At 39.5% G+C, this 24,914-nt stretch overlaps 1 protein-coding gene across 1 annotated transcript; it reads right to left on the reverse strand.

Annotated features, from left to right (window-relative positions):
• Positions 1-19,139: 19,139 nt before the first annotated feature.
• Positions 19,140-22,045, reverse strand: LOC143630900 (homogentisate phytyltransferase 1, chloroplastic-like). The gene is made up of 11 exons (XM_077099790.1): positions 21,908-22,045; positions 21,719-21,802; positions 21,019-21,093; positions 20,844-20,927; positions 20,646-20,738; positions 20,416-20,517; positions 20,242-20,334; positions 20,054-20,125; positions 19,869-19,964; positions 19,289-19,393; positions 19,140-19,181 (listed from the first exon to the last, which is right to left on the reverse strand). Exons 1-11 carry the CDS (start codon positions 22,043-22,045, stop codon positions 19,140-19,142), a joined length of 984 nt encoding a protein of 327 aa, XP_076955905.1.
• Between the last annotated feature and the right edge of the window lie 2,869 nt (positions 22,046-24,914).

Consider the following 24,914-nt stretch of genomic DNA (forward strand, 5'->3'; position numbering starts at 1 on the left):
CTTTTTCTTTATAAAATTTGTCCGGTCTAAAACCAATGGACTAACTCCTTGGTATCAATAATTCAATATCAAACTTCACGCATTAAACCGCGCTTAACAATAAAGTCGTAGATTAATATGAAATCCTTATGGGAAAATTCCGAAAATAAGTATTTATGAAAACAAATTTCTAGTTTTAGGTATTATTTGCAAAAAATTCTAGAAATAGGTATTATAAACTAGTCGTGACGAGTAATTTGCAGAACCAATTAATACTTGCCGCGTGTCCTTAAACTAACCGTAACGAGCACGTTCACCAATCATTTACTCGTCACGACTAAATAAGTTTTATGCCTCGTAATCAACCCCACGAGTAATTCGTAAGTCCTTTAGTCGCGACGACTAGTTTACCCGATTTGCATTCCCTACACAAGTAGTTTATTAGTAGTTAACTCGTCGTGTGACACCCGGTAAATTCCCAATCCCTTAAACCAAGTAATCAACCTAAATATTAGGTAATTATGTTATATGCGCCTTGCGCGAGCGCGCCATGTTAGTCAGCGCGTGCATTTGTTATGTGCGCCCTGCGCGAGCGCGCCATGTTAGTCAGCGCGTGCATTTGTTATGTGCGCCCTGCGCGAGCGCGCCATGTTAGTCAGCGCGGGCATATTATGTGCGCCCTGCGCGAGCGCGCCATGTTAAGAACCTGCGTGGGCATATGTTATATGCGCCATGCGCGAGTGTATTGGTTTTATGTACCTTAACGTTATGTTGTCTAATGGGCTGACCATCCCGCATGATGCTAAGGCGGGTGCATCCTAAATCGTTTATGCGCGTGCGGAAGGGAACTAACCTCCCCGCACGGCGGGAACATTGAGAGCTAGTTTGTCTGAAGCTCCAAGATGGAATTGACTTCAACATAACTGATCACTATGTTGAAATACCAAGACCACCTGGAGAATCTACAAATGAAACTCAATGTCCCTAACTGCGAGAAGGTTACGCACCTACCCGCAGCAAAGAAATGTCCTTCACGCAGAAAGCTATGCGCACAAAGTAATACGCACAGAACACTTAGTCTATTCTCCAGACGTAAGGAAATTACTCCCGCCCAAAAGGAAACAATAGCGTGTTTCAGAGATTTTCCACTTTTTACTGTACACTAACAAAAGTACCTGAAAAAGCACACTGTAACACGAAAAGTCAACTGTCAGCCACCCTATTCTCACCAACCCCAGACCTGCATGTCCTGACCAAATCAAATCAAAATCTTTTATCCACTACTCCACTTTTAAATAAATAATAATAATTTCCATACTTTATCATCATTACCCCTAGATATGAAAAGATTACAATCCCCTAAAGCAAGGGATTGTGTTCCCTTGAGTTTGCCTATAAATATGTAACCTAAATTATCACCCAAAACACACTTCAAAGAACTGCAAACTTGCACTAATCCTCTCCCAAGCATCCGTTGTTTTCATTTCCGATCCTGTTACTAGGTAAGCCGAGAATATAACCTTGAGATCTACTTTCCAACCCTTATATTCTCCTATTTCTTGATCTTAATATATATACTTGTTATTTAATCGTATTCTAGACCTTCAATTCCGAGGCCAACACCAAGAAAACCCGAATCTCGATTTAATCCCTTAACAAGAACCACAGGTGAGTCTCACAGCCCCTATTTTCACTGTTTTCACTATTTTTAAACTGCTTTCGGGGCGAGGGACACGTACTTAAATAATGTTTTATCATGGTATACTTACAAGCTATGCAAGCGATTATGTGTTTATGTTTCATGATGAGTAATGCGAACGGTTATCTATGGTTTTTCGATGTTAGTGCACCAGATTCGAGTAAGTGATCACTTTACCTTTGGAACTCTAAGGGTAGGGACTGCTGGTTTGATCCACCCACTCGTAGGGGTCGCACCTCTTTGCATAGACGAGTGCCTAGTATGGTCATGGGGCAGTACTATGGGTTTGAGCCCGCTCGTAGGGGTCGCGCCTCTTTGCATGGACGAGCGCCTTGTTTTCCGGCACAACGTCCGCGCGTAACCCGCGGGACGGAATTATTGATTAGCTCGTAGGGGCAGCGCCTCTTTGCATAGACGAGCACGGTTTTTCAGAAATGTCCACGCGTAAACCGCGGGACGGCATTATATTATTTAGCTCGTAGTGGCAGCGCCACTTTGCATGGACGAGCACACTTCCAGTAATAATCGCGCGTAGCCCGCGGAACGACTTTTATCAGAAATATGTGTCAGATCTATGTTTTCATACGGATTATCAAGTATATGTTTAGACATGAAATCATAAATGTGTTTCAATATGATTTTATCAAGACTATGATGCAATGCGATTTATCAAGTTACTAAAACTTGTGAACTCACTCAGTTTATACTGATTCAAATGTTTTTGCGTGTCTTTCAGGAGATAACTAGGTAGCGCATGGAGTCACACTTAGAGCACCTCACGCTGAACATCAAAAACTAGCTTTTTGGAAGATTTTAGTTCTATCCCTTCGATGCGCGTGGTTGTTCCCGCCGCGCAAGGGGATATGGCGTGGAAATCTTCAACAGTTTTTATACTTGGATGTTTTTATGTAATTTTTAAACAATGTAATGTATTTGTATTAAACTTTTCATGCGCAATGAAAATCTTTGAATATTTGCAATGGCCCGTGCTTAATTATCAATCCCCACTCGCGCGCGCCCGGCTGTTTCCGCCGCTCAGGGCCGGGTGTGACAGATTGGTATCAGAGCACTGGTTATAGCGAACTAGGAAAAGAAGTTTTAACCTAGACTATAACCGTTGGGGGAAATCGCATGAAATATTTTTCAAAGAAAATATTTTCAAAAGAAACTATACACACACTTAGGAACACGGGTCACACAGTGTCTAGTAAATAATGATAACATTATGTGCTCAGAGTACATGCGCTAAGTTTGATATATTTTCACTCTTTTAAAGCGAGAATGCCTCCAACGAAAGCCAAAGGAATTACCATGACACCCGAGGAACTCGCGGAAATAATCGCGCAAGCAATCGCAACACATGAGGCCAGCAAGGCCGAATCAAGTCAGGGTCGTCAGAATGAGACCCCAGAACCCGAATCAGGAGCCTTGGACAAAGGATGCTCCTACAAGACATTCATGGCCTGTAAGCCTTGGCCATTCAAGGGTACCGAAGGGGCCATTGGGCTCTACAACTGGATTGACAAGATGGAGACAGTTCTCTCCATTAGCGGATGTAGTGAGAACCAGAAGGTCCTTTACGCGACCTGCATGTTCCAAGAAGCAGCTTCGTCTTGGTGGAAGCTTCAAACGAAAACATTGGGGCGAGAAGTTGCTCTCCACAAGACCTGGGAGGAACTGAAGGAAATGATGATGAGAAAGTTCTGCTCTCGCGCAGAAATCCAGAGTCTGCAGCAGGAATTCTGGAACCACACCATGGTAGGAACGGATATCGACGCCTACAACAACCGGTTCAACGAGCTTTGCCAGTTGGTGCCAGACATGGCAAACACGGAGGAAAAGAAGATCGAGAGGTATATTTTTGGGTTACCTCCTGTTGTTAGGGTTCCGCTCAACGCCGCAGCGCCTCCAACCTTTGATGAGGCGGTAGCGCGGGCCATCACTCTTACAAGGGATACGGTCCGTGCGGGTATGTTAACTACGCGCGGAATCGAGCAGCGAACCTCTGATCCCAAGAGGAAATGGAACTCTCACCACCGAGGGTCCGACTCCAAGCAGCCACCGTTCAAGAAGCAGGAGAGCGCAAGGACTTACGCGATTCAGGCCGTGGAGCCACCACGAAAAGGATACAGCGGGCCTCGCCCATGGTGCAACAAATGCAAGTATCACCACGAGGGTGAATGCGCAAGAATCGATTGTGCCAAATGTGGCAGACCAGGGCACAAGACGATGAATTGCCGTGTCAGAGAAGCTGGAGCAAGCGACAACTGCTACGCATGCGGGAAGCCAGGGCATTTTAGTCGGGATTGCCCGCAAAAGGGGAACCAAGCTCGCGGGAGAGCTTTTGTGATCGGCGCAGGCGAAGCTAAAGAAGAGCCGAATGTGGTAACCGGTACGTTTTTGCTTAACGGACATTTTGCATCTGTCTTATTTGATACTGGCGCTGACCTAAGTTTTATATCCGCTGAGTTTAAAAACTCCCTAGGCCTAGCAAGCAGTAGGCTAGACACGCCTTATACTATAGAACTAGCCAATGGTAGGCAGTTATGCGCGAATGAAAGAACTGAACAATGTATAATAGTCATGGGAGGTCACGGGTTCAATATTAATTTGTTGCCAATAGACTTGGGAAGTTTTGACATTGTGGTAGGTATGGATTGGTTAGTCGAGAACCACGCGGAAGTTATTTGCCATGAAAAGCAGGTTCGGATCCCACTATTGAACGGAGAAACCTTGGTAATTCAAGGGGAAAGAAGGGGAGTTGCGACAAAACTGATTTCGTGCCTAAAGGCGCGTAAGTGCCTAAGGAAAGGGTGCTACGCCTTCCTGGCGCATGTAGTAGAGAAGAAAGGAGATGAGCGAAGAATTGAAGACTTACCAGTAGTGCGCGAATTTCCAGAAGTTTTTCCTGAAGATTTGCCCGGATTACCGCCGCCGCGACAAGTCGAGTTTCGTATTGATTTGGTCCCAGGAGCTGCGCCAGTAGCTCGAGCGCCTTATCGATTAGCTCCATCTGAGATGCAAGAGCTATCCAATCAGTTACAGGAACTATTGGATAAGGGTTTCATACGCCCAAGCTTTTCACCTTGGGGAGCTCTAGTACTGTTTGTTAAGAAGAAGGATGGTTCGTTCAGAATGTGTATTGACTACAGAGAGCTGAATAAGCTGACAGTCAAAAATCGGTACCCCTTACCGAGGATTGACGACTTATTTGACCAGTTGCAGGGATCCAGTTATTATTCGAAGATAGATCTACGGTCAGGATACCACCAACTTAGGGTCCATGAGGAAGATGTGCCGAAAACAGCCTTCCGAACTAGATACGGCCATTATGAGTTCTTAGTGATGCCTTTCGGGCTAACTAATGCGCCGGCTGTGTTCATGGATCTGATGAACCGCGTGTGCAAACCATACTTGGACAAGTTTGTGATTGTGTTTATAGATGATATTCTGATTTACTCTCGGACCAAGGCCGAGCATGAGCAACACCTGAGATTGATTTTGGAATTGTTGAGGAAAGAAAAGTTGTATGCGAAGTTTTCCAAGTGCGAGTTTTGGCTTAGAGAAGTTCACTTTCTCGGTCACGTTGTAAACGAGAAAGGAATACACGTTGATCCTTCCAAAGTCAAGGCCATCGAAAACTGGGAAGCGCCAAAAACCCCAACGGAGGTGAGGCAATTCCTAGGACTAGCTGGCTACTATCGACGCTTCATTGAGAATTTCTCCAAGATAGCTCTACCTCTGACCGCGCTAACTCAGAAAGACAAGAAGTTTGTTTGGGGCGAAAGTCAGGAAGCAGCGTTTCAAATGTTGAAACAAAAATTATGTAGTGCGCCAATTTTGTCTCTGCCCGAAGGGACGGACGACATCGTCGTTTACTGCGACGCTTCACATCAAGGACTCGGATGTGTCCTTATGCAGCGAGACAAAGTCATAGCATATGCCTCGCGCCAACTCAAGACCAATGAAAAGAACTACACAACGCATGATCTGGAACTTGGAGCGGTTGTCTTCGCGCTAAAGATTTGGCGCCATTACCTCTATGGTACAAAGTGTATAATCTTTACGGATCACAAGAGCCTTCAACATATATTTGATCAGAAAGATTTAAACATGAGGCAACGAAGATGGGTGGAGTTGTTGAATGATTATGATTGTGAAATTAAGTACCACCCTGGAAAGGCGAATGTGGTAGCAGACGCGCTAAGTAGGAAGGAGCGAATAAAAACGCTACGAGTCAAGGCTCTAAGGTTGACCATTCACGCAGATCTCTCTACCCGCATCCGAGACGCTCAGCAAGAAGCCTTGAAACCAGAGTTTGTTAAAAACGAATGCCTTGGGGGTATGGTTAAGAGTTTGGAACTTAAAGAGAACGGCAATCTATATTTCGCTAACCGCATATGGGTCCCTCTCAAGGGAGGATTGCGCGAGCAAGTATTAAACGAAGCTCACAAGACAAGGTACTCCGTACATCCTGGCGCAGACAAGATGTACCAAGATGTTAAAACGCTGTATTGGTGGCCCAATCTTAAAGGCGCCATCGCGACGTATGTCAGTAAATGCCTGACGTGTTCGAAGGTAAAGGCTGAATACCAGAAACCATCAGGGTTGCTTCAACAGCCAGAAATTCCCATGTGGAAGTGGGAACAAATCTCTATGGACTTCATCACCAAACTGCCAAGGACACCTGGGGGTTACGACACGATCTGGGTTATTGTGGATCGGCTAACTAAGTCAGCACACTTCCTGCCGATCAAGGAAACCGATAAGATGGAAAAGTTAGCCCGATTGTATATTCGAGAAGTAGTTTCAAAACATGGAGTCCCAGTGTCCATCATTTCTGATAGAGATAGTCGGTTCACATCAAGGTTTTGGAGATCGTTACAAGGGGCTTTAGGTACTCGTCTTGACATGAGTACGGCATATCATCCCCAAACGGATGGGCAAAGCGAGCGAACAATCCAGACATTGGAAGACATGCTGCGCGCGTGCGCAATCGATTTCGGAGGTAGCTGGGATACTCATCTCCCATTGGTTGAATTTTCTTACAACAACAGTTATCACACAAGCATCAAGGCTGCGCCGTTCGAAGCCTTGTATGGGCGCAAGTGTAGATCCCCACTGTGCTGGGCTGAAGTGGGTGACAAGCAAATGACTGGTCCAGAATTGATCCAAGAAACAACAGACAAGATTTTTCAGATAAGGGATCGCCTTAAGACAGCGCGCGATAGACAGAAGAGCTACGCAGATGTGCGAAGGAAACCATTGGAGTTTCAGGTAGGGGATAGAGTACTTTTGAAAGTCTCTCCATGGAAAGGAGTCCCCCGTTTCGGCAAGCGAGGAAAGTTGAATCCGCGCTACATTGGACCATTTGAGATCCTGGAAAGGATCGGTCCGGTTGCTTATAAATTACGTTTACCCGCCGAACTCAGTGGAGTTCATGATACGTTTCATGTGTCCAACCTCAAAAAGTGTTTATCTGACGAAACGTTGATTTTGCCGTTGGAAGAGATTCACATCGACAAACAGCTGCACTTCGTAGAAGAACCGATAGCAGTAACCGATTGGAAAGAACAAAAGTTACGCAGAAGCAGAATCAAGTTAGTAAAGGTTCAATGGAACTCGAGGCGCGGGCCTGAATTCACTTGGGAAAGAGAAGACCAGATGCGCCAGAAATACCCACACCTCTTTCAGAACATGGCTTCTGCCAGCAACGTCTCCTAAATTTCGGGACGAAATTCGCTTAACAGGGGGAGAATGTGACACCCGGTAAATTCCCAATCCCTTAAACCAAGTAATCAACCTAAATATTAGGTAATTATGTTATATGCGCCTTGCGCGAGCGCGCCATGTTAGTCAGCGCGTGCATTTGTTATGTGCGCCCTGCACGAGCGCGCCATGTTAGTCAGCGCGTGCATTTGTTATGTGCGCCCTGCGCGAGCGCGCCATGTTAGTCAGCGCGGGCATATTATGTGCGCCCTGCGCGAGCGCGCCATGTTAAGAACCTGCGTGGGCATATGTTATATGCGCCATGCGCGAGTGTATTGGTTTTATGTACCTTAACGTTATGTTGTCTAATGGGCTGACCATCCCGCATGATGCTAAGGCGGGTGCATCCTAAATCGTTTATGCGCGTGCGGAAGGGAACTAACCTCCCCGCACGGCGGGAACATTGAGAGCTAGTTTGTCTGAAGCTCCAAGATGGAATTGACTTCAACATAACTGATCACTATGTTGAAATACCAAGACCACCTGGAGAATCTACAAATGAAACTCAATGTCCCTAACTGCGAGAAGGTTACGCACCTACCCGCAGCAAAGAAATGTCCTTCACGCAGAAAGCTATACGCACAAAGTAATACGCACAGAACACTTAGTCTATTCTCCAGACGTAAGGAAATTACTCCCGCCCAAAAGGAAACAATAGCGTGTTTCAGAGATTTTCCACTTTTTACTGTACACTAACAAAAGTACCTGAAAAAGCACACTGTAACACGAAAAGTCAACTGTCAGCCACCCTATTCTCACCAACCCCAGACCTGCATGTCCTGACCAAATCAAATCAAAATCTTTTATCCACTACTCCACTTTTAAATAAATAATAATAATTTCCATACTTTATCATCATTACCCCTAGATATGAAAAGATTACAATCCCCTAAAGCAAGGGATTGTGTTCCCTTGAGTTTGCCTATAAATATGTAACCTAAATTATCACCCAAAACACACTTCAAAGAACTGCAAACTTGCACTAATCCTCTCCCAAGCATCCGTTGTTTTCATTTCCGATCCTGTTACTAGGTAAGCCGAGAATATAACCTTGAGATCTACTTTCCAACCCTTATATTCTCCTATTTCTTGATCTTAATATATATACTTGTTATTTAATCGTATTCTAGACCTTCAATTCCGAGGCCAACACCAAGAAAACCCGAATCTCGATTTAATCCCTTAACAAGAACCACAGGTGAGTCTCACAGCCCCTATTTTCACTGTTTTCACTATTTTTAAACTGCTTTCGGGGCGAGGGACACGTACTTAAATAATGTTTTATCATGGTATACTTACAAGCTATGCAAGCGATTATGTGTTTATGTTTCATGATGAGTAATGCGAACGGTTATCTATGGTTTTTCGATGTTAGTGCACCAGATTCGAGTAAGTGATCACTTTACCTTTGGAACTCTAAGGGTAGGGACTGCTGGTTTGATCCACCCACTCGTAGGGGTCGCACCTCTTTGCATAGACGAGTGCCTAGTATGGTCATGGGGCAGTACTATGGGTTTGAGCCCGCTCGTAGGGGTCGCGCCTCTTTGCATGGACGAGCGCCTTGTTTTCCGGCACAACGTCCGCGCGTAACCCGCGGGACGGAATTATTGATTAGCTCGTAGGGGCAGCGCCTCTTTGCATAGACGAGCACGGTTTTTCAGAAATGTCCACGCGTAAACCGCGGGACGGCATTATATTATTTAGCTCGTAGTGGCAGCGCCACTTTGCATGGACGAGCACACTTCCAGTAATAATCGCGCGTAGCCCGCGGAACGACTTTTATCAGAAATATGTGTCAGATCTATGTTTTCATACGGATTATCAAGTATATGTTTAGACATGAAATCATAAATGTGTTTCAATATGATTTTATCAAGACTATGATGCAATGCGATTTATCAAGTTACTAAAACTTGTGAACTCACTCAGTTTATACTGATTCAAATGTTTTTGCGTGTCTTTCAGGAGATAACTAGGTAGCGCATGGAGTCACACTTAGAGCACCTCACGCTGAACATCAAAAACTAGCTTTTTGGAAGATTTTAGTTCTATCCCTTCGATGCGCGTGGTTGTTCCCGCCGCGCAAGGGGATATGGCGTGGAAATCTTCAACAGTTTTTATACTTGGATGTTTTTATGTAATTTTTAAACAATGTAATGTATTTGTATTAAACTTTTCATGCGCAATGAAAATCTTTGAATATTTGCAATGGCCCGTGCTTAATTATCAATCCCCACTCGCGCGCGCCCGGCTGTTTCCGCCGCTCAGGGCCGGGTGTGACACGTCGCGACTAGTTTAACCTTATAATCTACTCATCGCGACTAAATGACTTATGAATTACTCGTGGGCATTGATTACGAGGCATGAAACCTATTTAGTCGTGACGAGTAAATGATTAGTGAACGTGCTCGTTACGGTTTAAGGACACGTGGCAAGTTCTAATTGGTTTCTAGAAACTACTTGTCACGACTAGTTTATAATACATATTTCTGGAATTTTTTACAAATGATAACCAAGACTAGAAATTTGTTTTCATAAATACTTATTTTGGGAATTTTCCCAATCCTTATTTGTGCTTTAACTTCATCAAGGAATGAACTATTCAAATTTTGTTATAAGAATATGCAAAAATTGTACAAGGTGTGCTTCACATATGATGTTTGTACTTGACTTGCTATAGTCTTTGTAGTTTGTGGAGACAAACATGTACAAAAAGGGTAACTGGTCAGCATTGTATTATATTTAAAATACAAAATGATCTTGGTGTTGTTTCTTACACATGGTGGGGGGCTGGTGGGTGTGTTGGGGGGTAAGGAATACTCATTCTATGATTACATGGCTTTCAGTAAAAGCAAGATTGTACCATTGATTGTACCATTGATGAGAGGGTAAAATATTGGTTTTTAGTGTTTAATACCGTGTATTTTAGTTGCTAGTTTATATTGAACATGATTACTTTGATTGGTTTTATGTATGTAGGTGTTTGGAACTTAAACTAGCTCATTCCGAGCATTCAAGATTGTGAATAATCAAGTTATAGATGAAGGGAAGCAACCATGGGATTGGAACGGATCGCGAGCATCAAGAAAACGGAAAATGGGACATTTGAATATCGGGTGGACCGTAAGGAAAATTAGGAGGTGAATTAGAGAAGAACTCCATAGTTAAGCGTACTCATGTGAAAGTAGTACCAGGATGGATGACCTTCTGGGAAGTTTTCACATTGGCAACCAAAAGCAAATCCGTGAGATTTTGGTGGTACGTCCCAGCCAAAGCAGATAATATTATAGTGCGACGGTAGCTGAGCTATTACAAAGTACAATGCATAAAGTGTGTTAGCTACCGTTCAAAAAAATTTTCTTTCTGTAATGGCATGTGTTAATGTATTATTGGTTGTCGTAAAAAGTAAACTTCTCACTTATGCATCAATGTCTAATCGGTCCAATCGCAACTAAGTTTTACGCCAATTATGACATGTGTCAACACTCAACATGTTAATGGTTTTGTCAGTCTAAGAGCATGTTGGGATTGAGTTTGAAAAATGTTTATTGGCTTATTAGTGTTTTCAAAAAGCCAATAAATTAAAATATGTTTGGCAATCACAAAAACCTTTCTTATTTTAGCTTTTTGAAAAGGTTAAAAAGCAGTTTTCCAAAAACTACAAATTCTGACTTTTCAAAATAGCTTTTTGAACAAGCTAATAAGTTAATAAGTATTTTTCAAACTCAATCCCAAACGGGCTCTAAATGACACAGTAGTGTTAAACTTTTGAGCTAATGTCAATTTGGCACAAAGGTGGTAACTGGTAAGTTATATGCAAAAAAGGCTCACGTGTCTAGTGTTGATTATTAGATTTTCTTAACAATATATTTAGTTAACTCTTAGCATGGCTATCCAAGTAATTTTCCTTAGTACACACATATAATAAACAGCAAGCTAGTTTATGTCATCAGTACATTTTTTACAAAAAATTAAGGTTATAAAGTTTAGCTAAAATAATGAAATTTGTAGAAAGAAGATTATCTATATATGGTAAAAGTGGCGTCGCAAGCCTTCAATTGGGTCAAGTGGTAGCCCATTATTGGACAACACTAATTTTTTCTCCTTAGTTATGTTACGGCCCAGTGGCAGCCCATTATTGGGCAACACTAACTTGTTTTTTTTTTCTTCCGTTATGGTACTATCACCAATGTAACGGAGACCGATCGAATTGGCGTAGACTCACCTCTTTGTCGCTTGGGACAGAGAACGCTCAAGCTTTACCAACGTCTGAGTTTCACCCACCGAGGCCACCCCATTTGACCACCTCAATTTTCATATTTTTTTCGTAACGAAAACCAACCGAAATCGCACCTCGATGCCCGGGACCGACAAAGCTCGGGTTTACCAACGTCTGAGTTTCACCAACTAAGGCTACCCCATTGGTCCACCTCAATTTTTATATGTATTTTTTTGTTCTAATTTGTTTTAGTTTCAGAACCGTAATGAACATGACCAAAACCAACAAAATCCGCTTCAATTCACCATCTCGGCGTTTGGGTTTTACCTACGCCCGAGTTTTACAGACTGAGTAAACGTCGTTTTAAAATTTTTAATTTTTTATAAGTTGATTTGACGAGTTTATTTTGTGGGTTTCAATGCTCGTGTTTAACCAACATTGTATATACCATAACAAAGGTAACTGATACCAAACAAATTACGTCGACTCACCGTCGAACGGTTTTGGCTTTACCAACGAGTAGGTTTTATCAATGCCTGAATTTCCTCGGGTTATGTTGACCCATACACCAACCAACTGATTTTACCGTGCAGCGCACATGTAAATAACAAGTTAACATCCAATAATGCTATTATGTTATATTAAAAAAGCACACACACACTAGGTGCCAAACTTAGTCTCCTCACATTTGCACTCAGGCTATGAAGTCAACAGTGGTTTACATTTTATATTTATGTATTCTGTGGATTAATTAATTAGTTAGACAGAATAGATTCTTCTTAATTACAAATATTAAATCTCTATTAAAGTATCATTAAGAGCATGTGTTTCTTGATAAGAATCAGATTTAGTGGACTGTGATTCATCTATTCATGTTTGCTACTTTCTGTTACATATTTGTAACATCAATCCAACCATTTTCGATAATTTAAACGTTGTTATGATGATGATGACAACGATAATCACTTGTTTTGAAAAAAGACCAATAAAATTTAATTGATAGTCATGTACGAAATATACTCTGTAGCTGGTAATTACGCATTTACATTATAAAAAAGTCAATCAATCAATCAATCATACCCAGTGAATCTCACAAATAACAAAGCTATAAGTAGAGTCTAGGGAGGGTACGTTATAAAAAATTAAGTAATAATAATTACTCTATGCAAACAAAATTGTTGTAGCTATTTATATATTTAACATGCTATATATATTAAATATATTTGACCCCAACACTATATAGAACATGACAAATAGTATAACTTCTAATCACGATTACGTGCTTATCATGATGATTAATCGTTTGAAAAAACATATATATAAAAAATTGATTTGATTGATGGTAAGATAAAGCAATGTATATATCCTGTTGGTATATATGCATATATCTCATTGTCTGAAGTAGGGTTAGCTTAATTATTAATGATGTGTTACGGGTCGTAGCATCCAATAAGAAGTGGGAGTGGTGGTAGAAAGCTACAAAATATGGTCTATGCACTTCATTGTTCCACAGATTAATTAGTGCTAGAAAGCAAAAGAATATGGTCTCTCACATTAATCCACACCACAATTTGGCTGATTTCAAATGTCTCGATCATGCTCTCGATCCATTATAATCAAAATATTCTTTATGATTTTCAACGGGACATTGCAATATAATATTATACATATATATAAGGTTATTTATTGTAGTACTTCAGATAATGTTGAGTGTTGCGAAAACTAATCAATATTAATTTTTTCTTTCTAAATGATTAAACCTTCAACCTTTTCTTTTGCTCGTAACAAGTTTTGTACATCTTTATTTAAAGGTGTATATGAGAGAGTTATAGTGAATCTGCATGTGTGCAAATGTTTATAATATGTGAATAAATAAACATTAGCATACGGATTAATGGATTGGTTCACTACATTTCTCGGATCTACACGTGTAAAAAAATGTTACAAGAATGTTTAGGGAGAGAAAATATGAATATCTATATCTATATTATATATTGAGGTAAAAAATATTGCTTATTTTACTATTCTTATTTTAAAAGGTACAAAAAAAATATTGCTTATTTTACAATTTCTTATAATTTAAGAGGTACAAAAAATATTATACTATTGCTTATTTTACTATTCATGTTATATGTTTTAAAGGGTATTAAAGCCTTTCATTCATACTTTGCTTCACTACTTATTTGATTCATTAAATTATAACTATATATTTCACCCCTCAACTCCTCAACTATAGTAAACTCATATAAATTTAAATAATTTTTATCCTTATACCCTGTTAAGTTTACCCGTGTATTTGACAAATTTAATTATTTTTTTCTTTTCCTTATATATCTTTTATTATATTATGTATTAAAAAAACAAACATATCATTGCGACGTGCTTATTTTTGCCGACGTTTCGATATAAAGTTTGTTGAATATCGATGTGTGGATTGTGATGTACAAGTCCTTATTGCATCAATGTACAAGTCATTAAAAGTGTATAAGTTGAAAATTTTATTTTAACTTTTTTTGAAAGTTTTTTTTTTCAACTCATGTAATATATAAAATTTAATGATGGCAAACTATTTAAAAAATCTATAAAAGTAAAAGTCAATATTAGTTACATGTATAAGCTACAATTTAAAAAGAAATAGGTAACACATCAGCGCATTGTACCGGGTTGATTGTATAGTCAGTAAAAAAGAGTCAACAATCAAATAAAAAATATTAAAAAATAAGAAAATACCTTGTGTCGTGGACTCGTGGTGACAAGCATACACAAATTCAGTTGGTATTAGGTTAGCACCTAGATTTTTAATTTTTAATTATTATGTTTGTGATTGATATTTATTTATGTTTAAGTTTAATGCACTAAAACAAGATTTTCGAAAGTAAGTTTTAATTTTAATGTTAAATTATCACTTATTTGACATGTGTAATTAATCCTTTGATTCGAAATCTTTAATAAAAATTAAGCATTTAACATAATAAATTTTTGTAAAATATTACACAAATAAGAAAATTAACATAGATAATATACATTATATCACGAGATGGTTGATAAACTATCATAAATAAGTATCATGTTGCAAACTGTTGCCACCGCCACAGTGAGCAGGTTTGGTACTAGTTAATTAGTTAAAGGTAAATCATTTAGGGGGGGTTTTTTTTTGTCAGTTAATTGTTTTCTTTTAATTTTTAGTAATAAATTAACGTCTTAGATTTCATGCACAACTTTGGACCAAATTTGTAAATTCTAATAGATATGTATCAGATTCATAACATTCCACAGCCTTAGGCTGAGGGGTGTGGGGGGCGCGAGAGGGGGCGCGAGTGGGGGCGCCAGCCAATAATATTGTGACGTGTGGCAGAGAGAGAAACTTGATAAGATGGGTGTTGGTTGTGGTGCTCGCGCCCCGGGACATGGTGTGGAGGGGCGCGAGAGGGGGCGCGAGCGGTTTTTTTTTAATTTTTTTATAAATGTATTAAAAAAACGTATTATTAAAAAAACTCATAAATTATTTAAAAAAACACACATTAATTAAAAAAACACATTAATATCTAAAAAAAAATTAAAGTACTAAAAAAAAACATTATTCTTATTCTTCGGCTTGGTCTTCTTCGATCAACCTCTTCCGGATACGTTCCTTTTGTTTTTCCATCAGCATTTGGTCGACCGGATTTAGGTTACTGAAGTCTCTTGTAAGGAAGTCCAAATCTCTCATTCTTTTTTTTTTCCTTTTTGTCATTAGAGACCACCTCCATGGTTTTGTTGAATTTATTGAGGGATTCAACAAGATCGTTGATGTTTACGGCTTCCCCCTCAGCCGGTTTTTTGCCCCTGGCGTCCCTTCCCAATGGCCGCCTCCTCGGCGGTGAAGACGTTTCCTCCCCCGCAACGTTTAGGTCGAATCCAACCCGGCAATCCGACCCGGCGGAAGTGCTATACGCTCCAGACGAACTAGTTTTAGTCCGTTTCGGCCCTACTTCCGCATCAAGGTCCGGCGCCACCAGCTCAACCCACTTAGAACACCTTCTCAAAGTTAGGAGACGGTTGTATGTTGGATGGTTGAAAGCCGGATGATTGTTGCGACCCCGAATAAAACATCGCTTGGTCCGGTGCCGACCATAAATCGTCGTAACTGTAATCTGAATCTAGGTTTGGGTACCAATTTCCAGCCATGTTTTTAAAAAAAGGTTTGGAAGATGGGGTGATTTTGGGTTTTGGGTGTGGTATGTGATATTGGTATGTGATATTGGTGTTGGTTTGGGTTTGATATAGGTATTATAGAGAGAAAAAATTGTATGTTATATTGTTGTTGGTTTGTGTTTGATATAGGTTATATAGAGAAAAAAAAAAAAAAATTTATAAAAAACGAGCCCAACGGCTCTATTTACGCATTCCCAGGCCATTTACGCGTTATCCCAGCCGCTAGCCCATCCGCGCCTGCCTGGATTTCCGCGCTCGCGCCCCTCTCGCGCCTCGGTGGTGTGGTGCTCGCGCCCCGGGGCGCGAGCGGATGGGCTCACACGCCCTTTCTAGCGCTCCACACCCCTCAGCCTAAGAACCAAACCAAACCACTTCCACTTGATTTGGTCTCATTTTGGGTTTATTACTTCATTGTTCATACTTCTGACATCATGTTTATAAGTAAGTCATTGGTTGTCACCCATTTGTGTTTCAAAGGTGATGATGATCAAACCCACTACCAACCACATGTAGCATCTTGGACATTAGAGGTGTATAAAACCGGTTTGACTCGAACCGATTCGATTTATAAACCGGTTTATTGCAAGAGAGGCCGACCTGTCTAGGTCGGTTCGGCCCGGTTTAGAACCGGTTTTCGCCAAACCGGTTAGGTTTTAAAACTAGTTTGGTTATTCATAGGGGGAACCGGTAGTATGGTATCAAAACCGGCAGTTTAGGTCGGTTCATGAACCGGTTTGGGTTAAACCGATTTCCTTATCAAACCGGTACGGGTCGGTTTACCATGAACCGGCCCCAAACTGGTTTTTTTATACACATCTATTGGACACATGGGTACCCTATTTACCATTTTTAACCCTTAAGAAACATGAAAAAATATAATATTTGGGACGATTTGTTTACAAACTTGTCTTGATGACTTGTTTTTGTTCAATAGACTCATTTGGGTGATCTACTTGTTAAGCTCGTCTATGACCTATCTGGGCTAGTTGATGTTATTTGATTGGAGGACAAACACGCTGGATGAGCAAAAAAAACGACAACAACCACATGTTTGAAGGAGAGATTTCTGGAACTGTTGATTTGTGGATACATAATCAGGGACACATTGAGAAATATATTAAATGCAATTGGTTTGGTTATTATTCACTTTAGAGGACGTCATTTCTTTTGTAAACAATATGAAATTGAAATGGTTAAAATAGGCATCGATGACTTTAACCCAAAAACTCGAAGAAAAAGAAATTTAACATCACCAACCAGCAATCGTTATTATTATGAGTTTGATAACTTATACATGATATGCAAATCTAACATCCGCTTTAATCAAGTAAGACTGAATTGCTTACGTGCACGAGTACTTTGAGCGGGTACGCCTGATGCCTGACGAGTAGTCACCCGACAAATACCTGCGGATATAGGTCAGGTATGAGACATAATTTTACAACCGGGTTTGAAACTGAGATTACGAGTGTCGGTCCCATTTACATTCGTAACTTTGAGCCCATACAATAATTTTAAGGGAAAATCCCAAAATAACCAATTTGACCAACCCCTTTCCAGCTTTGGTTATGCTTTTGAACTAATACCCAAAATAGCCATCAGGTTGCGTCGGGTCGGACGGAATCACATTAGCCATCGGAGTACCCGCCCCATTTACATTCATAACTTTGAGCCAATATAATAATTTAAATGGAATATCCTAAAAATAATCAATTCGACGAATCCTTTCCAACTTAAGCCATGCTTTTGAACTAAACGGCAATACCCAAAATAGCCATCAGGTTGCGTCGGATCTGACTGAAGCACACCAGCCTCCGACGAAACGCGATAACCTGTTCAAGCACGCCACGTGTCAGAATGTTTTGTCGGCTCTGATGGAAGAGATGTGGATCCAACGAAACATGGTACAATCCGATGAAACTAAAACATAAACCTGACATATCTGACAAAACTCTTAACCCATCGCCCCGACGAATTAGCGATGTGGGTCCGACGGTTTAGTTATTTTATAGCAACGGATTAAGATAAAGTGTTTTGGCCCGAACCCCACCGCCTACCGCCTCCTATCACGATTATACCACTGAACAATTAATTGAAAAAGAAAAAAAGAACCTTCGAGTTTCATAGAAAATGTGAGTGAGTTTCGTTGAGGATCCATCATTTCACTTGGTGACATCAATCACGTCACGTCCCTAAACCCACAAACCTTTAGCGAGGGATTATTGACGTGTTCTACCTTCACCGAGAAACCACCAACAGATACTTATGTACTGAGCATTCTTTCATTTGTAGTTAAATGAATGAAACTTGACGTGACATATGAATGAAACGGTAAGGTAATGTATCAATGCAAGATGCCATGAATGAAAGAACATATTGTTTTTTATTATTATGTATTCATGTTTGGTTGCCATTGCCTTTGGGACATTGGAAATTTGTCATCCAGATTTCATCTTTGATACATATTTTCATTTTACTTCTATTTTGTTATTTGAATTAATATAAACTATACATGATCACTTTTATATTATAACCATTATCATTTATACCATGCACATGCATTTTACCTGATTGACAATCTGACTTGCTGATTTTAAGGATGCAACCATATCTTTCCATTAAAATCTTGGGCAAATTTCCTATGTCATTGACTTTGGCTTGCTTATATATTTCTCTTATTAATGGTGGCAATCAAACCTCAACAATTACTTTAATTAAAACTTAATTCTGTCTCAAAAATTTGAAACAATAACTTTCAAATTTAGTGGCTCGTCTTATTCACACCGCCACACCGGTTACCAAATGATATTGTTATTGTCGAAATTTAATCTTGAAACGATTTGAAAGAGAAAGTTGAAAGATTTAAGTGAACGTGTTTTAGTTTTGAATGTTTCTTAAAATGATCTCTTTAGTTTATTTGTATGAGTTTGAGTAGAATTAGTATGAGTGATTTAATATAAATAGATGGTTAGGACTATGTAAATCGTCCCAATAATTAAAAAATAAAGAGTCAATCTTGGTTTAGATTAAATATGTTCATGTTTCTGGGCCTGATTTCCAACGGTTATAACATGCCCATTTCATTCAAGGTGACGGGCGATAATCCCATTTTTTAACCGAAACTGCGGTGTCAAAAACCTAGGTTATCACAATTTTTAATCAAATAGAGTGATGACATCAATCACTTCTATCAAACAATTTGTTGCTAGATTATACAAAATGCTAACTGAGTTACAACGAAGATTCTTCACACGACAGTTAAGCTTTCGCTCTTGTGGTTCATCTAACGAGCGGAAGAAGCAAGTATTCAACATAAAAGAGCTGCAAAACAAAAGGTTAAAGAAAAATTTAGGGTTTTTATTAGCATTTGGCCATTTCAACCAGAAAGTTATAACTAAAACAATAGTAACCACAATGACCTCATTTACCTTCCAAAGAAATAAGTACATTGATGATACGGACGTCATGTTCTTCAAATCCACTGATTTCGCTCGTACCCAAAGTGTCGAAACAGTCGCAAAATGTCCTAATACCTATTGTTAATCCAAGGGTTAAATACATAGATCAGTAACTTGTTTTAGTCAATTTCTGTCGCTAATTTTGTCTTGGAAATAAAGTAACAACTTAGTTTAAACGGTCGCAACGTAGTGACCACAACAGATTCAGTCGTAAAACAGTCACAAATTTCAATCTTTTAAATTCGATCACAAAATTTCAAAAATTTATATTTCTAAATAGCATAGTAAATCCGTCACCAACCACAAAAAAGCGTTGCTATCCAGTCACAAAACTGTCGTAAATATGTCGCAAAAGAAGATTCAGCCACAGCTTCCTCCCACTATATATTTAGTTACGAATAAAGCCTATTTGCGATCGAGCTATTGCAAATACCAACTATTTTTCTGGCAGTATACAATCAATATTACTTTGTTCTCGCACTAATTCAATCGATTGACCTCTAGTGAAACTATGAGATCTATTTAGCAACACTATTTTTGAAATTATTACCGTCATGTATTTACTCAATGTTGAGGATGAGGTTGCGCCAACGAGAATAGAGACACCATAAGCCATTCCAAGAAGCCAAATGCAACTCCAAAACATCTACAAACGATCACTCGATTCAACTAATTTGATTTAGGGTTTAAGGTTTAGAGTTTAAGGTCAGATAAAAGATATAGTTTACAACGTACTCGTTCTGGACCGATTTGAGAAGCAAGTGATTTTATTCCATGCATCTCATCTCCTTTTATGTCAGGAATGTCCTATCGAATCCAAGCAAAAAAAATCTTACTCCTTCGAAATACATTTTTTTAAAAGATAAAATTCTTTTACTTTCGAGGACTTGGAACACATGACCTTTGGGTGTTTAATCACTCACCTTAAACAATATCAGAACAACTGAGAATACCATAAGCATGGCAATTGAAAAAAAGTGACGCCTTGATAGAACAACTCCTCCACGAATAGCGTTCTATACATGCATATTAAAATACAATTAAGTAGTGTTTAATTATATAATTTATGACCTTAAATTGTGGCCTAATGTATGTACCTTTGCATGTACGTAATATCCAAATGGTATGGCTAGTGCCCGCGAGTTTATCATGTACAAAACCGCGGTGTAAGGAAACCTCTTCCATCGTAAAAGTGGTAACTGAAAAATTGATAAAAGAATAATAAAACGTCAGTAACTATCTTAACATTTAAACAAGAGATAAAAAAGGACACCAACAAATAAACTTAAAATAAATGATAAATCAAATAATAATAACTATGAATTACCACATTTGCGGAGTACGCTGTTCCAACCAAAAACCACGCAAAGAGACCACAAAATAGCGGTCTGGAACCGGATATCAACACGATCGACAGACTCTACATACATAAGAAGATACATTAGTGGCGGAAGCGTGACATTTGTGACGGTATTTCATTTTGTGATGAGATTTTGTATATCAAAAGCTAAGTTTAGTTGGTTACCATGATGGCTGATAATGCAGTCACAATGATGGCGGTTTTCATAGCTAACTCTCCGGAAGCCAATGGAAGATAAGGCTTGTTAATCTGATCGAACAATATCACAATATTATCATAACATGTGCTGATGTGCGACGAAGAGCATATGCACAATTATAATTACGACGTATGTGTATACCTTGTCGATTTCTATGTCGCATATCTGATTGAAACCACAAACATATATCTGCATAAAAACGCCTCCAACTATAGCCTGGAAAACAGTATTTCATAATACTAGTCATTATTGCGTCACTAGTTTGTTGGAAGATGGTTATGTTATAGCTACACCACCTCATTTGATTTCGCTTCCCAAAACACTTAGAGGGTAGTTTAGACAGAAAAAAAAAAGTTAAGTTTTGAATTTTTGGGTGAGAACGATCATTTGAACAATATTTGTACGACCGTTTGGACCATATTTTAGATTTTTTTTTCTTGGTGGGGGGGGGGGGGGTTGACCAACTTTAAAGATTGCTGCTCAAATGGTCGTCTGGCTAATATATTCGGACTACAGCCGTTCTGACCATAGACGTTCAGACTGTGAAATATTTTTTCAATGTAACGGTCGTCCGACCTCTATACAGACGACCTTTTGAAACAATGTAAATATTACGGTGTGTGTATAGATGACCCGTTGGAAAAACCGTTTGTCTACGAAATCATGATAGTATTAAAGTTGCCGGTACTTCGTCGCTAATTATTGACTTTTGGTAATTAGTCTGTCGGAAATCCGTTACCATGTCCTAATTCGACAGACTACCGACGATTTCTGTCGGTAACCACCTTCACAGACGGATATTAGTCTTGTAGTGGAAGTTGATTGATCACCATATAATTACCTGAAATACTTTGATGTAGAACAACGGAGAGAGATCCGACAGCCTTTCGACAGCCAGAAGAGATGTCGAAATCACACTAAGAACCTACGACATCAACTTAATATAAGAATCAGTTTAGGTACTCGATCGTAAGTGAACCATTTTTATTTCATTATAATGTAACTAAGAATTTATAAATTATAATCTAACCGTTGCTATTGCTGCGTAAGGCCTTGAAAACCTGAACAAAACATCCATTGCATTGAGTGCATTTTCTACCAAATTAGTAACTGATTCTCTAGTCCTATCAATAGGATACTTATTCGATACACATGCCGCAGTCACCATGTTCTTCACACTATGTGATCGACAAAGCACAACGTGTCGGTTAACATTTTGCATTAGACAGTTGTGGCGCTTTCCTTCAAATTTCACAGTGGTGTAACTTTTCTTCTCGTTACATGTTGCAAAGGAATATCTTGTTCCTAGTGAAAATAAACATACGGAAATAAGCTGCGCTGCTAGTCTTTTAATTAATTATTTGCAAACAATTCATTGCGAATAAAGAAAATTAAAGGGGGCTAATTTCAAGCTAGAAGATTACCTGAAGCTATCAGGAGTTTACGCGACGAATTCAAACTGGTCGTCGCAAGAGATTTAATGGCTTGAGTTGCCATAAGTGTTTTTGCTTGAATAAATGCTTTAGATGGGTGTTACCGTACAGCGATCGAGACGGCCTTTTATCATTGTTTTGTGCTTCTAGGTTGCTTGGGTTACCATCTAACACTTCTTTTCTTATAAAATAAGTAACAAAATTAATGTTATTTTTATGGTATTGGTCTTCTTTTCTTAAAATAAGCAATATTGGTTTTTATTTTCTTAAAAATGACTCATCAAAAATGTAAATGCCAAAGAGTAGTTATGTCTATGCAAGAAAAGCTAGAAGGATTTGATTTAGTTATTTACTTCCTTTTTTTTATTTTAATATTTTAACACAATGTAATATATATACATTATTATCAACACATGTAAGCTAAACAATAAAAAAATTAATTTACCTACGAGTGTACTATGTGTAAAACGTTGTTTCGCATGTTACATTTGTAGCAATCAAAATGTTACACGTAATATAACTCATAGATAAATTAAATTTTTTTTATATGATGATCATAACATATATTACATTATGTTAAAAATAAATAAATAAATAATTGATTGTTACACTAGCTCTTCAAAAGTTTGATAAACTCAACTCAATGAAATTTCATTGGTTTGCGTCCCATTTGATTATCTTCGGCAGAAGTTTACAAAAGGAAGGCAGCGTTGTAGCCGGAGCGAAACCTAATTCCTTAGTGACCCAATTGATTAAAAGTTTGAGGATTGAGCTTAAATGATTAAAATGATCAAACCATAGAAGAAAAAGAAAAACTTAAAACTCTAATATTGAAATGTACGTGTCATTGATTTGACTCACCTATATTATGATATTCAATTGAGTATGCAGTTTAAAAAATATACTTGAAATGTAAGTATACTATTAAACTCATATAATACTTAGTAACACAAAGTTAAAATAAAATATTGATATGATAATTAAAGTTCCCATACAATTGTTATTGAGAAAAGAAAACGTAGGCTTGTTTTGACCTTTTAACATTTAAATTGTTTATTAATTATTAAACATATAGAAATATTTTCTGTTGTTTATGTTCTTTACATTTGAAAGTATATATATATATATATTGCAGAAAGACTGAAGAAACACTAACCGGACCCCGGGCAGATTACTGGTAACCTGGGGGTTAGATAGATGTTTTCCACGAGGGGTTAGACCCTGAGAAGATGGTTCTTCTGATAACCTGCAAAACAGACACCGTGAGCTTGTCACTGAGAAGGGGGGGTTCCTCCTTGTGACCACCCTCCGGCGTGAGAATCAGACTAGATTGCTCTTTAAATATAAAAGTATATTAAGAGATTGCTAGAGCAGATATCAGGTATAATATGATGATATCAGATAAGATGAGATGGTCATACCATTTGTGGTATTTATAGCCGAAGGTAGGTTTCCAAGGAGGTGTGGCCGGCTGCAACAGTGTTCCTGTTCAACCAACAGTAGCCTACGCACATGCCCTGCTGGTAGTTGGTGGGTAGGCAGCGGCTGATAGTGACCAGGCCTGCTGTATACTATTCCTTTTCCACCAACTGCCGGCTACGCACGTGGTCTGGCAGTAGTTGGTGAGTAGGCAGCGGCTAATAGTGACATACAGTGTAGGAGCATGCTGCTCGCCATACTGTTGTCCATAAGCTGTCGTATCTTTAGTCAGATCTTTTTCCCATACCTCGTCAGGTACAGTACAGAAGATCTTCCCGTATCGTACGGACTGGCTTATTTGGGCGGAAGTATTCCCCCTCCCGCCCTTGTGCGGGATTGTTCCCGGCTTCGCTCATTCCTTCAGGTGACACTGAGTGATTGAGAGCTAAGTGCCTTGTGCGTGTAGCCTTGCTGTGCGGGTGGCCTTCCCTGATGGCTTGTATCCGAGGCTGCGGGGACAGGCGGAGTCCTTCACCATTGGGAGGCATTTCCTGCGGGACCAGCTTGCGTACTGCGCGTAAGGACGTCACGTCTCTGAGCATGGTTGGTCCTGCGGATCCAGTTGGTTTCTGCGCAGACGTTCCTCTTCAAGGTGAGTCTTGCGTGTCCAACTGGGCTCTGCTGGGACCTACCTCTTCAAGTCCCCCCAGTCCAATGTTCTTCTCATGAGTGTTTAATAAAGTGAGGTGAACTTTTGGACTTAAGCAAAGGGTTTTTTGAAAAGGAGTTTTTTAAGGTTTTCCATGGGGATTCCTGCCGCGGAAGTCCTTGTCACTTGCAGAAATGCCCGAGTTTCCTGCTTGGTCTTTGGGTATGATGCGGGTAGGCTGTAACCTCCTCGCAAGTCAGGAGCGTTGAGTCCCACTTGTGTGGATTCTCCGTGAGGTTTTGGTAGTTTTGAACATAGTGATCAATTATGTTAAAACCACCAATTCCATCCTGGAGCTTCAAACAACGTAGTTCTCGACGTTCCCGCTATGCGGGGATGTTATTTCCGTTTCCGCAAGCATCGCCCAGAAGATCCTTCTTGGTTTCAATTCCCAGCGGAGCGCTAGGTATGTGAAGGGTTTTGCCTTAACACTGTACCTGCGCTCGTCTTACAGTTACTTTACTTCCAAGGTATTC

This window comes from Bidens hawaiensis, unplaced genomic scaffold (assembly GCF_021521415.1).
Source record: "Bidens hawaiensis isolate Kalapana, Puna unplaced genomic scaffold, B.hawaiensis_p1.1 tig00005851_1, whole genome shotgun sequence".
In the NCBI taxonomy this organism is placed as follows: Eukaryota; Viridiplantae; Streptophyta; class Magnoliopsida; order Asterales; family Asteraceae; genus Bidens; species Bidens hawaiensis.